Below are 12675 nucleotides of genomic sequence, written 5' to 3' on the forward strand. Positions count from 1 at the left end.
TTTATAGCGACTTACGTTTTCATAAATATATAACTTGTTAAACTCTCTTCCAACTTATTATAACACTTTTATATAAGAAACTCAAATATTAATATTAAATTAAAAAGTGATCTCATTAAATACTCGATTAAAGCGACTGTACGTATTATAACAGACCAAATTTTTCGTAATGATAATAAAGCTAAAAAAAAGGTTGCAAGTAAAAAAGAACGGGATAATGGGTGTAACAACTCATAACCTAAAAGAGTTGGCAAACCCATTAAGCGTTAAATCAGTATAAAATCATAATGAAAGTTATTGGTACCATTAGTATCATTTCATAGCCTAAAATGGCAGGCTAACCCAATAACTTCTAAATCAATTTACACTTACGATGAAAGTTATTAGTAGCCTATAATACCACAACTTGTAACACCCCCATTCCCGTATGGTAAAAAACGAGAGATGCTATAATTGGTTAAAAAAATCAATGCATTATATAAAACAGAGCAGCTAATAAAATTTACCAAAAGAAAACTACAGAAGAATATTGACATTGCAAAATAATCAAGTTGCTGAGTCATAAATACAAAAGATGGTTTACATAAAAGAGTCAAAACTACCATTTCCAAAACACATTTGAACCACACTTGTATTTGTCCTTCCCTTTGCATTCCAACTCAAGATCATCTGATATGAATGGCACTTTCTGCATATCATGTAATTAACCAAATTAAGATTAATTATAAATAGAATTATAAAAATATAATAACGGAAACGCTTTCGGGTTTTGAGCGTTTAACGAGTTACTCGAGTTCGAGTTGATCTCGAGTCTCGAACACAAAATAGAAGTCATTTAACAGAACGGGTCGAGCACCGTACCAACAATGTCAACTAGACTCGTTTGAAAGCACATTTAAATTGTTTGAGTCACTTAGTTCCATAAGAATAATTTTTGACCGAACATGTTCATATGTCCATAGCAAAATACAGTCAAAACATATATAAACAAGCTTGAACAAATCTTGAATTTGATAAACATGCTATTTAATCGATTTGGCGCATAAACAAACTTATAAAACTTAACCACAAGGGTGTTGCCCGATTGGTTTGAGCTTGGACTCCAAAGGTCAAAAATGTCTGGAGGTCTGAGGTTCGAATTCAAGAAGAAATAAGAATCCCCTTGTGGCCATGTAGGTTCAAATGCGGTGATTCTAGATTACCCACTAAGCAGGTGGTTGTCCTGGGATTAATCGGCTTGTATATCCAGGTTAATAAAAAAAATTATAAAGCTTAAAGTTTAGGCCATAATGTGTAACTTAAATTTGTTAAATAAACATCGAGTTCGAGCTTGAAATATTGAAAAAATATTCGAGCCGGAGCATTATGTTATTTCTCGAGCCAAATAGCCCAAACAACCACTACAACAAAATTGGGTTTATATGACACTCCCAATTTTTAAGCGTCCTAATAAACCTCTTTACAGGACTTAATTTATAGAATCAAAAAAATAAAGTGTCTTATCTAAAGGCGTTGTAATAAGTTTATATGACGTTTTTTGACATCGTAATAAGTTTTTTAAGACACTTTTAATATAAAGCGTCCCATTAGCAACTTTATAGAACACTATTTGAAAAAATGTCCTATAAAAACAAGTGTCCTATAAAAAATGAGTTTATATGACACTTTCTCAAAAGTGTCCTATAAAGTTGCTAATGCGACACTTTGTATTAAAAATGTCCTAAAAGACTTGTTAAGACGCCAAAAAGCGTCATATAAACTTATTACAACACCTTTAGATATGACGTTTTATATTTTGGTATATAAATTAAGTTCTACAAAACGGTCCATTGGGACGCTTAAAGATTGGGGATGTCCTATAAACTCGTTGACACTGTATTAATAAGATGCATCCCAGAAACAAAAATACATGAATTCAGCTCCATATCTCATTAAGCTCATGCAAGATTTCAAGTCGTTTATATGTAACCGAATCAATATGGCTTATATTTTATTTCAATAATAGTTTTCGTAATTAGACTTAATATATTAAATACACAAATCCAATGAAAATGTTGACTCGGGTTGACCCGAGCCAACCCGACTCATTTGGACCCAACCAGATGCCGATACAACAAGTATAAGATTCAAACCCAAAAACTTTAAATTTTAAAAAACGGAACATCTTTAGCTTGTTTTTGTCATTGCAATCGAACGATTATCGTTAATCATACTGATCATAAGAGCATCGATCTCATACAACCACTAACGATGCCAATTCTTTATCATGTCACACTAACGGGCCGTTTACAAAACACTTACCCGGGTAAACGCTTACCAAGTCACGTTATATGGTAAGGACCAAGAATCTTACTCTGTAAGAGCGAGACAAGGACCAAGAGTCTTAACTACCTCAGTAAGCGCTTACCGGGTAAATTATTCCATACGATGTCGTTTTGGTGGACTAAAATCTTACCCAATAAGTAAATAATAGTGTTAACTCCTATCAGTATTCAGTAAGCACTTACCGGGTAAGCATTTGGATAAACGGCCCCTAAGACACTGTTTTATTTCATATAAGAAACAATGCAAAAAAGAATACCTTTTGCTTAGCAAGATCTTGGCAGCCAGTGAAGTTGTAGGGGAAGCTGCATGTTCCAAATTGAACTGTGTAAGCTCTTGCAAAATTTGCTCCACTTGTTGCCAACCTCTTTTGGTCATTCAATTCCTATACAATAAAATAAACGATGTCGTTTTGATATGTTCTTCCAACACACAAAAAAGCTAATCAAAACCACTGAACGTTGTTATACAATAAGATTAGTCAAAGTACAAAGTAGAGAACCCAAACCTTGTTAGCCTTGGACTTCTCAAGATAGTCATCGATAACTCCAGCGTTGGCGGAGGAGGTGGCGGTGGCGGTGGCGAACAGTGCGGCTCCGAGACAAAGTAGAGCTGCCCTTCTCCCCTGCTGTGACTGATCACTGGATTCAGACGATGATTTCACCGTCTGCTTGGCCCGGATGACCGGAAACTTGTAACCGACGGCAGCAGGCGTGGCGGAGGAGGGCTTTGAGTTGAAGTCCGGCGAAGCAACACCACCGGAGACAGCATAGTTGCAGGCCAATACACTGGAGTTCATGGTGGCCATTTTTTAGTGATGGTTTAAATGAAGTGAGAAGCTTATGGGAATGATTTTGATGTGTTTGATGGAATTTTATATAACAAGAATCAAAATTAGAAGATAAATAAATTTGAAGAAATTTGTGGGTGTGAATTGATGGATATGAAGATGGTTTGTGGTGGGAGTGTGGATAAGGTGAGATTGCTTCATTCCTATTGGCACATTTTGCTTTCTTGATGATATGCAATATTTCTCCCTTTTTTTGTTTTTCTTTTTCTTTTCAAATTATGAGAAACAGAAATTTAAAAAGTAATAAAATGATAATTAAATTTGAAGGTGATTTAGTTGGATATTGTAAAGGGTAAAAATGTATATCCTTAAAGGGTTTATTTGTTAATTAACCAATTTAAATATAGACTTTCATTTAAGCATTGATAGCTTGAAGAAACATATCTATGAATGTTATGACTGAATAATAGATATTCTGTAAAATTTGTGTAGTGTAGAAAGATAAAGCAACAAATGCTTCAAAATAAGCTTAAATTGATAAAATAGTGTGGACTACATAAATTTATCAGACTCGATTGTGAGCAAGAAAATTTTAAGGGGGCATATATCATTCTTTTTCAATATCAGAAATCTCCGAATGAGAAATCGATAGATTATGAGTTGTGTGGCCCACGTTTTATTGAAACAACTATCTTTTAAGAGATAACTGAGTAGTTGGTAGGGTATCAAACAAGAGTTGCCTTGGTCTTTGTCTTTTTCAATATTTGTCTCCAAAAAATTGAGAACTAATAGATTGTGTGGTTGTGCGGATTATAATATCTAGATCAGGATTTTTTCTATTCTTTTAATCCTGTACACAACTCTCATTCAGTTCTTTTAAGCTCGCAACTACTACCCCCCTCTCTTTTTCATTTTAAGTTCAGCATACATACTCATTTTCCGTTTTAGCTCACCTTTTAGTGTGATTGTCTTCTTGGGTAGGGCTATCGGTTTTGATAGTCCATAGAGGTTATATCGGAATAAGCATTCAGTCCCATCTACGATATTACATGTAAGAACAATGAATTTTGATGTATACAAATAAGCTCGTAAACTTTAATATGATCTCATGAGTTGAAAATAAAAGATTTATTTCAGATAAGCACATGATGTCGAAGAAATGATTCAAAGCATAAATATTCAGGAAAGAAATGATCAGATATATGTAAGAAGAATTTACAGATTTGAATTGCAAAGAATATTGAAATATTTGTCAATAAAGAGTCGGTTTACTACAGATTTGAAAACAAATTTGAATTCAAACGAGCATATTATCATTGAAAAATGAATTTTGCATTTTTGAGACATGATAAAGGTATGTGCCTATCACTGAGAAGCTTGAAACTCCAGGGTGGGACAGAACTAGAATAAGAGAACCTTATCTTGAAGACATGTACGCCAACATATTTATCCGTCATATGAAAGCATTAAGTGTTGATAAAGTCTTAGGTATTCGTAACGAAACCATTGAATATCATAAAGAGTATAAGTACTTCCTTAAATCCAAACGCCAACCCATTCACTTTGTGCGAACAAAGCACCGAATTGTCTCGATAAAGAACGTGGAAGCCAAAATACTTGTAAGAGTTTGGCATCCAGTTTTCTATGTCACAAGGCAAAATGGTAGAGAATGGTACTTTAGTGAAGCTGATTTTCTGAATTGGTACTTAGAAGACCTGGAGTTTATGTATCATAATTTTCGAAACCAGACTGTCAGATTGAAAGGAATCGACATAGGAGTAGAAGCTATCAAAAGGTTTCTCAAGTGTCAGAGCAAATTGTCTTATGTTATAGATGTTCATATGGATTATGAAAGCAATCAAAAGCATGTGATTCTAAAAAGGCCAAATCAAGACTTAGAAGACGTTGATGGTTATCTTTTATACATGATTCTTGAATATCCGGAGTTAGGTGTGATATATAAAAACTCTGAATGTGCCAAAAAGTTTCTGAGTTTCAGTGAACTAAAAAAGTACAGTGATGGAACGATCAAAATTATCAGGAAACAGCTCGAATTAAAGAAAGCTCAAGACGACAAAGCGTTGAGGTCCAACAGGTTGAATTTAAGAGAAATGTTCTTACTTCTTAAAGCTCTGGAGTTGTTTGATGAGAATATTGAGTACATGAATGCTATAAAAAGATTTGAGATGCATTTGGGTTTTAGAAATTCAAGATTTCCAATTTCTAGAGCTTGAATCCAAAAGAGGAGAATGTTGGGTTCAATGCTTTGTGGTTTAATGTTGTATTCAAGCTTTGAATTCTCTTTGTATAAATAGTTTAGTTCATTTGTAAGTTGTGTAAGAACGCTTGTGAGCACTTCATTTTTGTAATTCTCAATTGTAATCTTTGAAGAATTATACACAATGAAGAATTCTCTCTCTACTATTCTTAGAAACTGCCATTGTTAACCATCATTGATCTTGATTGCATTCTTGATTTGTAATGGATTGATTAATTCCTGGAACATCATATATGCAACTGTTTTCAACTGCTGTTAATTTCTTAACCAACTAAACTACCAGCCTTATTTATACCAGGCAATACAAAGAACAAACTAACTACAAAGCATATTAAAACACAATAAGCTCGAGGACTTGAATACAATATTTTAGACTCAACAATCTCCCCTTTTGGATTCAAGTTGAAAACCATCAAATTCTTCAGATCTTTAAAACTTCAGCTTTAGCAGCAACGATCTTCAGAATTTATTCAGAAATATTCAACAAACTTTGACAGATTTTATCTTTCAAAGCTTTAGCAATCTCCCCTTTGAAAACTTTTTCTATACTTGACTTTCTGACAATCTTCAAAACTTCTTCAGAACTTTAACAATCTCCCCCATTCTTTCATAATCTCCTTTAAAGCACAATTTTGAACAATCTCCCTCAAATAGTAATCATTTTCAACTATTGACAAGCTCCCCCTAAACTTGATAATATCTTCTTTTCAGCTTTTAAGCAATCTTTTCCTTTGTAACAAACAAATTATCTTCTCCTACTTTCAAACAATCTCCCCTTGAACATTGTAGAAAACATGTAATCTTTCTTTGTAATGATCTTCAATTTTCTTTCAAACTCCCTCTTTGAAACGAATTAGAAAAAATCTTTACACTTACTCTCTTTCAACAGTATCTCCCCCTTAGTCACAGCTAGAGAACAATCTTCAACATTAGTTTTCAGAGATTTTTCTTTACTCCCCCTAGAATTAACACTTTTCATTCGTTTTGTATCTATTCCCCTTATCTTCAGAAAAGACTCATTCATTTGATCACTACTCCCCCTTATGATGTAAATGTGGAGCGTAAACATCATACCATGAAATGAATTACACAAGAAAATATATCGTCAATTCATAGAGTATTTAAGCTAATCTTTTCAAATTCACATATTTGATCTTTTCAGATTATGAGTTTGGGGAAAAACCAGATTCAACTTATGAATCCATTTTCAATCTTTTATAAAAAGATTGGCCTGTGAATACAACAAATATATTCAGTACAACGAATGTACTTTATATATGAGACTTTTTAACATTCATCTCACTAGGACTTTCATTCAATCATTGATATCTTGAAAAGCCATATCTATGAATGTTGAGATAGAATAACATATATTCTATAAAATTTGTACAGTGTAGAAAAGATAAAGCAACAAATGCTTTCAAATAAGCTCAATAAGATAAATAGTGTGGACTACACAAATTTATCAGACTCGATTTGTGATCAAAAAGAGTTGAAGGGGGGGACATATATCCTTCTTTATCAATATCAGTCATCTCCAAATGAGAAACCGATAGATTATGAACTACATGTCCCAAGTGTTAATGGAACATGTATCTTTTGAGAGATAAATAAGTAGTTGGTGGGGTTTTAAACAAGAGTTGGTCTAGGCTTTGCCTTTTTCAATAGTAGTCTCGAAAGAATTAAGAACTAATAGATTGTGTGGTTGCCCGGATTATAATTGATGGATCAGGATTCTGATATTCTTTTAATCCTATACACAACTCTGATATAATTATTTTAAGCTCACAGCAACTACCCCTCTTTTTTACACTTTTAGCTCAACACACATACCCATTTTTAGTTAAGCTCACTCAGTATGGTTGTCCTCTTGGGTAGCGTTATCGGTTTTAATAGTCCATAAAGATTTAGCTGATAAGCACCCAGTCCCATCTAAGAATTTTTGCATTGTAAGATCAATGGAAATATATACATTTAAGCTCATAAATCTTGATCACAAGAGTTAGATCATAAATATATTGCAGTTAAGCACACGGTGAATATTCAAAGAATTATTCAAAGATGAAATTATATGGAGAGAAATAAACGAAGATATGTAAGAACAAATTACAGATATAGCAATCAAAGAATTATGAAGTATTTGACAATGAAGAATTATGTTCAATATTTTCGGAAGACAAATTTGATTACAAACGAGTGTATTATCACTGAAAATGAACTTATGTAATTTAGAGACGTGATAATAATATATTGAAAAATAGATGAATCATGTAATGGAATTATATATGAAGAGAAAATACTCAAGTATTGACTTAATGAAATACCTTATCAGAGATATTACTCGTTACAAACAAAAATAAAATGAAAATCGTTTAAAATCACACTACTAAGAATAATAAAATCATTTTGAGTTCAAAGAAGTGGTTTGAATATTTAAGAGAACATTTTAATATACCAAGAAGTTGTCCTTCTTCTAAGCATATTGAGATTTAAAGTATAGTATATACCTGAGATTCAGATCATAATGAAACTTAGATCATGATGCTCCCCTTTGAATTTAGCTCACACAAACAGATCAACATTTTAGAGACTTCCCCTTGACATGTACAAATGAAAAATCTTTTTTCTTGTGTACAATGTGGAGGATGAACATCAGTATGATTATTCTGATTGTCATACTCATCGTTAAGAGCTTGTATTTTTTTCCTATTATTATTATAGCTTGAGTCTTGAATTGTCTTGTTTAGAAGTCATAACAATGAAGAATAGGTTCTATACTAAAAATGTTTAGAATCTAAACCATTGAAGTTCGAGTTCTAGACTAATTTATCTAGAAGTCTACACAAATATCAATTTGAAACATTTAGGTTAGTATCAAGCAAATTAGTAGATACAGCTTTAACGTGCCATTCATATTTTTGCTTAGGAACCCATTTCCAAATAAACTTCACACAAAATAATGAAAATATGGTTCTATTTCTTTTGAAAAAATATATGTGAAAGATTTTTCTTTGGAGCATAAGAACCATTTGCAGCTTTAGATTTATGTGAAAGATCTGATTTAGATTTAGAAATCTGTCGATCTGATAAGCTTTTTACATTTGGCATTTATGGGAAAAGAATTTAAACCACAATAGTTGCAATGTATATGTATAGGAGCAATAGCCAAGAGATCTGAATGTGAAAAGTTTTTAGCATTCTTCAAATCAACTCTCATATTACATTTGGTCTTGAAAGAATTAAAATCACAACTATTACAGTTTGCTTTCAAGCTCTTTACAGAAGAATTAGCTTTTGAAACATTTTCATATTTCTTTTGTGAAAGATTATTCTTCTTGCAAACATTGCCATGCCTTTGTAGATCTGTCATAGAAAAAGATTTCGAATTAGTAGAAGATTTGATAGATGAACATTCAGATTTATTATTTTAAACAGATTTGACTGATTTAAGAGTAGTCTTAGAATCATTTTGAGATTTAACTCCAGAAGACTCTCCTGTTTCAAAAATGCTTTCAGAAAGATTTATCTTATCAGTAACAGTGGATTCAGCTTTGGATGCAATTTGAGTAACCTCTGAATTTTTATCCCCTGAACTTAAAGATTTTTTAATTTCCTCTTCAAGTTTAATGATTTTACTCATCAGCTTGGTTCAGTCATCAAAACATGAACTCAACTCTTTTTCAAGATCTGAAATCTTTTGTAAGTTAGACTCATGCAGTTTGTCTTTATAAACTAGATGCATGGTCAACTCTGAGATTTGTTCATTAAGCTCATTAGATTTAATCAGAAATTCATTTTGAGCACAAATATTCAACTCTTTTTCATACTTAAGTTCATCTCATGCCTGAGTATTTAAGGTAGGAATTTTGAAGAGGCAAACTTCCTGCCATTTTTAGAAAGAGTTGGGAAAAGAGAGAAAAGGCTTCAGGAATTTTGCTAGCTGGGATTCTTGATCTTATTGTTGAAGCTAGTTTGTTTGTTGTTTTCATCTTCAAAACCCTTTGCTTCAAAAGGTGAGTTTTTTTACAAACAGTCTTTGAATTCAGCTTATAACTGTTGTTGGTAAAATTCTGGGTTTTATGATTTTGAACACTGTTATAAACTGTTGTAAGTTCTTATGTTCATGCATGGTCCGATGAGGCTTGTAATCGGACAGAGTGTTGTCCAATGAGAGTTCCTTATTGGTCATGTCTTGACCGATGAGGTTAGTTGAGTTTTTAGGTATTGTCTGATGAGGACTTCATCGAACGAAGTGTTGTCCGGTGAAGACCTTTATCGGATAAGGGTTGTTCGGATTGGGCACCTTATTGCCCAAGTGTTTAACGGATTAAGTGGTTGGGGTTTTGAGTGTTGACCGGAGTGTGTGTTTATCGTCCAAACGCCTTTTCCAACGAGGATGCTCATCGAATAAGCATTGTATAGTTGTTTTATTTGTGTTTAAAAGTTGACCGATGAAGGTGGTCACCGGTCATAGTATTGACTGGTGAGTATGTTTTTATCTTCCAAGTATTGCTCGGTGAATGTTATCCAGATAGAGTGTTGGCCAATAAGGGTTGTTTATCGCCCAAGGCCTATCCGATGAAGGACAGTCATTAGGGGTATCCATCTAATTGGTGTCCAATAAGGACTTATGTTATTATTTTTGTATCTTTCAAATATTGTTTCTAAATTGAGAAAGGTACTGATGTTCTTTCAAAACTGTTTGAGATTGATAAACAATTTTTGAAAGTGGATTTGAGATGATATTGAAATTGAGTTTAGAACTGTGAAAGTTTTTGAGAGGAAACTGTTTCTTAGGCCATTATTGGCTAAAACTGCAAATTTATCTACAGATTAAATGAGGAAATAAGGGTGGCATATCAAGGAGAGGTGTACCATGGGATAAGGATGGCTATATCAAGGAGAGGTGTACCTTTGGATAAGGATGGCATTTGTGGGTGTGTTACTATTATAGCTCTTGTTATCACATCCATAAGATGCGATAGTTCTAAGTTAACATTTTTTTGTGTGACATGAACACTTGGAATGATTGATCTTATTGAAATGATAACAACGATGTTATTTAGAAGGGGGAAATGGCTTATAGCCAGAGGCATTATTTGCTCGTGATTTCGGATAAACAAATATTTTTGGGATTTCGAACATTATGATTTATAATTATTCAAAGAGTATGTGTTTGATGAGACCCATAGGGGATCTGGTTGGTTTTCAAGACTAACCAGAGGGCCTCTGGTTGTGTGGAGAATCTTTTAAGTGTTTCGGAACTCACTTTGACCCAGAGGCTCTGTATCATGAATTTTATGTATCTGAGCTCTGTTCCGAGTTCTATGTCTGAGCTTTGTCTTTTAAATTCTTAACCCTATATTATATTTATAAATTTAACCTTTTTAAATATCTTTTATAAATATAGCAAAGAACCAGAGAGGCTCTGGTTATATCAAAATCTTTATGTTCTTTTCTTTCCGAACAGTTTTGGTCTAGATAGACCAGAGGCTCTGGTCATCCAAAGGGCCTCTGGTTGGTCGCATGGTCTTGGCTATTTTAGAAGTTTGAGTTTAGAGGCTCTAGTTGGTAAGAGCAAAGGCTCTGGTCAACCAGAGGGACTCTAGTTCAACAGAGAAGCTCTGGTTCTTAAGAACTAGAAGAGCTCTGGGTATATGCATATAGTAAGAAGCGGGGATTTTGAGAAACTCGCACAGAGTGATGCGAGGACCTGATTGTTTTTATGCTATGGGTGGCGAGGCAGATTTACAAACTCTTATTATATTATGATGTTTAAACTTATGAAAGTTGGATTATATATGTACGATTGCAAAAGAAATTTTATATCCGGTTTTGGTATTTTCACCTTATAATTGCAAAGAAAATGGGATTTCTCACTAGACCTCAAGGTCTAACTCTTATTTTGTATTTTGAAAGTATGCATTGAAGGTCCAGCTATGTCTCGAGATAAGGGAAGGGGAAATGTGATTATTTTCCTATTTGTGTTTAACTGCTCTATAAAGATCAGCATGTTATCTGATAAAATTTTGGAAAGTTTGTTAATTATACAAGTGATGTACAAGAATATTATTTTGGAACTTTTGAGTTGAAAATTATGTAGTATAGTTTCTTGTACTAGTGGGACCGAAGTTGTATTATTGTATTTCTTTATATATGAAATACATGTTTATATGCAAATGTGGAAAGTGGGGTGTTACACTATATCCAGGTAATATCTCTGTATCAGAGCCCTTGGTTCCAGGCATCTTTCTAGAGTAAGTCCTCTTGACTAGAGCAAGAGGCTTTTTTTACTTTTTATTTGGAATTGATAAAGACGAGTACAATACATGACCAAAAAAGTTTCAAGGAAAGAGACCTAGAAATGCTAAAGTTTCATGAACCTCCTAAGAAACTCACAAAACTCAAGCACACCATCGATTGAGTGTATAAGTGCAGAGACTCTCTCTCTTGCCACGGGGTCTTGGTCTTCCTTTCGACATAGGTGATTCTTTACATATTAGATCGCAGTTAGTGCAGAAACAGAATTACAATAACAATTGCAACAAAAACATAGGTTCAATTTGGTCAAAACGTCCAAGAACAGTAACTTAATATGTTCAAACCAAAAATTTAAGAATTCAAGCAGATAATTGTAATCCAAATCCAATACAGTCAGACTGATTTAGCTCTGATACCAATTGTGATCCCAGATTCAAGTCTAAACAATCAATTCATAACAAGATCAAGAACATAGAAGATGATTTCAATATGTCGGCAAGCTTTTTTTTTCCAAACTGTTTAGTACACTTGTTCTTGATAAAAACTACTTTGATGCATATGAATGAATGTGCTTCTATCAAAGTATGTATGAATGATTCTAATTACGTCAATCACTTACTAACAAAGCTAACAAGCTACTATTTATAACAGTCTTCTAAAAACAGCAAAGTAACTACCTTTTATATAAACGGAAAATACAACAAACTAACTATTACAAAGAAATATAAAACAGTTTTCAGCACCAAGACTTGAATACAACATTTTTGTTCCAACAGATGTTGGTGAAGATGACCAAGAAAAAGATGATGAGGAAAGATGAAGAGGAGGCAGAGGGAGGGGGAGCAAGAGCCAGAGCGAATGGTGCCTACTAAGCACACATATTTCTACACCCCTACCCCCAGTGCAAGCCAAACATCTAGCCCAGTTGGTTGAGAAATAAGAGATATTGAACCAGAAGTGCACACCTCGAACCCTACCCAACCAGAGGTCGCATCTACCTCTGTCCTGCACAGCCAAAGGAAAG

The 12675-nt window shown here is 33.5% G+C and overlaps 1 protein-coding gene across 1 annotated transcript; it reads right to left on the reverse strand.

The window, feature by feature from the left end:
- Positions 1 to 501: 501 nt before the first annotated feature.
- Positions 502 to 3211, reverse strand: LOC112511468 (photosystem I reaction center subunit N, chloroplastic). The gene is made up of 3 exons (XM_025117097.1): positions 2831 to 3211; positions 2582 to 2707; positions 502 to 688 (listed from the first exon to the last, which is right to left on the reverse strand). Exons 1-3 carry the CDS (start codon positions 3128 to 3130, stop codon positions 599 to 601), a joined length of 516 nt encoding a protein of 171 aa, XP_024972865.1. The 5' UTR covers positions 3131 to 3211; the 3' UTR covers positions 502 to 598.
- Between the last annotated feature and the right edge of the window lie 9464 nt (positions 3212 to 12675).

Source organism: Cynara cardunculus (genome assembly GCF_001531365.2).
Source record: "Cynara cardunculus var. scolymus isolate 2C chromosome LG 4, CcrdV1, whole genome shotgun sequence".
In the NCBI taxonomy this organism is placed as follows: Eukaryota; Viridiplantae; Streptophyta; class Magnoliopsida; order Asterales; family Asteraceae; genus Cynara; species Cynara cardunculus.

What these genes read in the sequence shown, in the direction of transcription:
- LOC112511468 (XM_025117097.1), bottom strand. Translation starts at nt 3,130, where the DNA reads ATGGCCACCATGAACTCCAGTGTATTGGCCTGCAACTATGCTGTCTCC. An exon ending in AGAAGTCCAAGGCTAACAAG is followed by an intron (nt 2,708 to 2,830) that starts GTTTGGGTTCTC and finishes TTTATTGTATAG; the next exon opens with GAATTGAATGACCAAAAGAG. An exon ending in AAGATCTTGCTAAGCAAAAG is followed by an intron (nt 689 to 2,581) that starts GTATTCTTTTTT and finishes CATGATATGCAG; the next exon opens with AAAGTGCCATTCATATCAGA.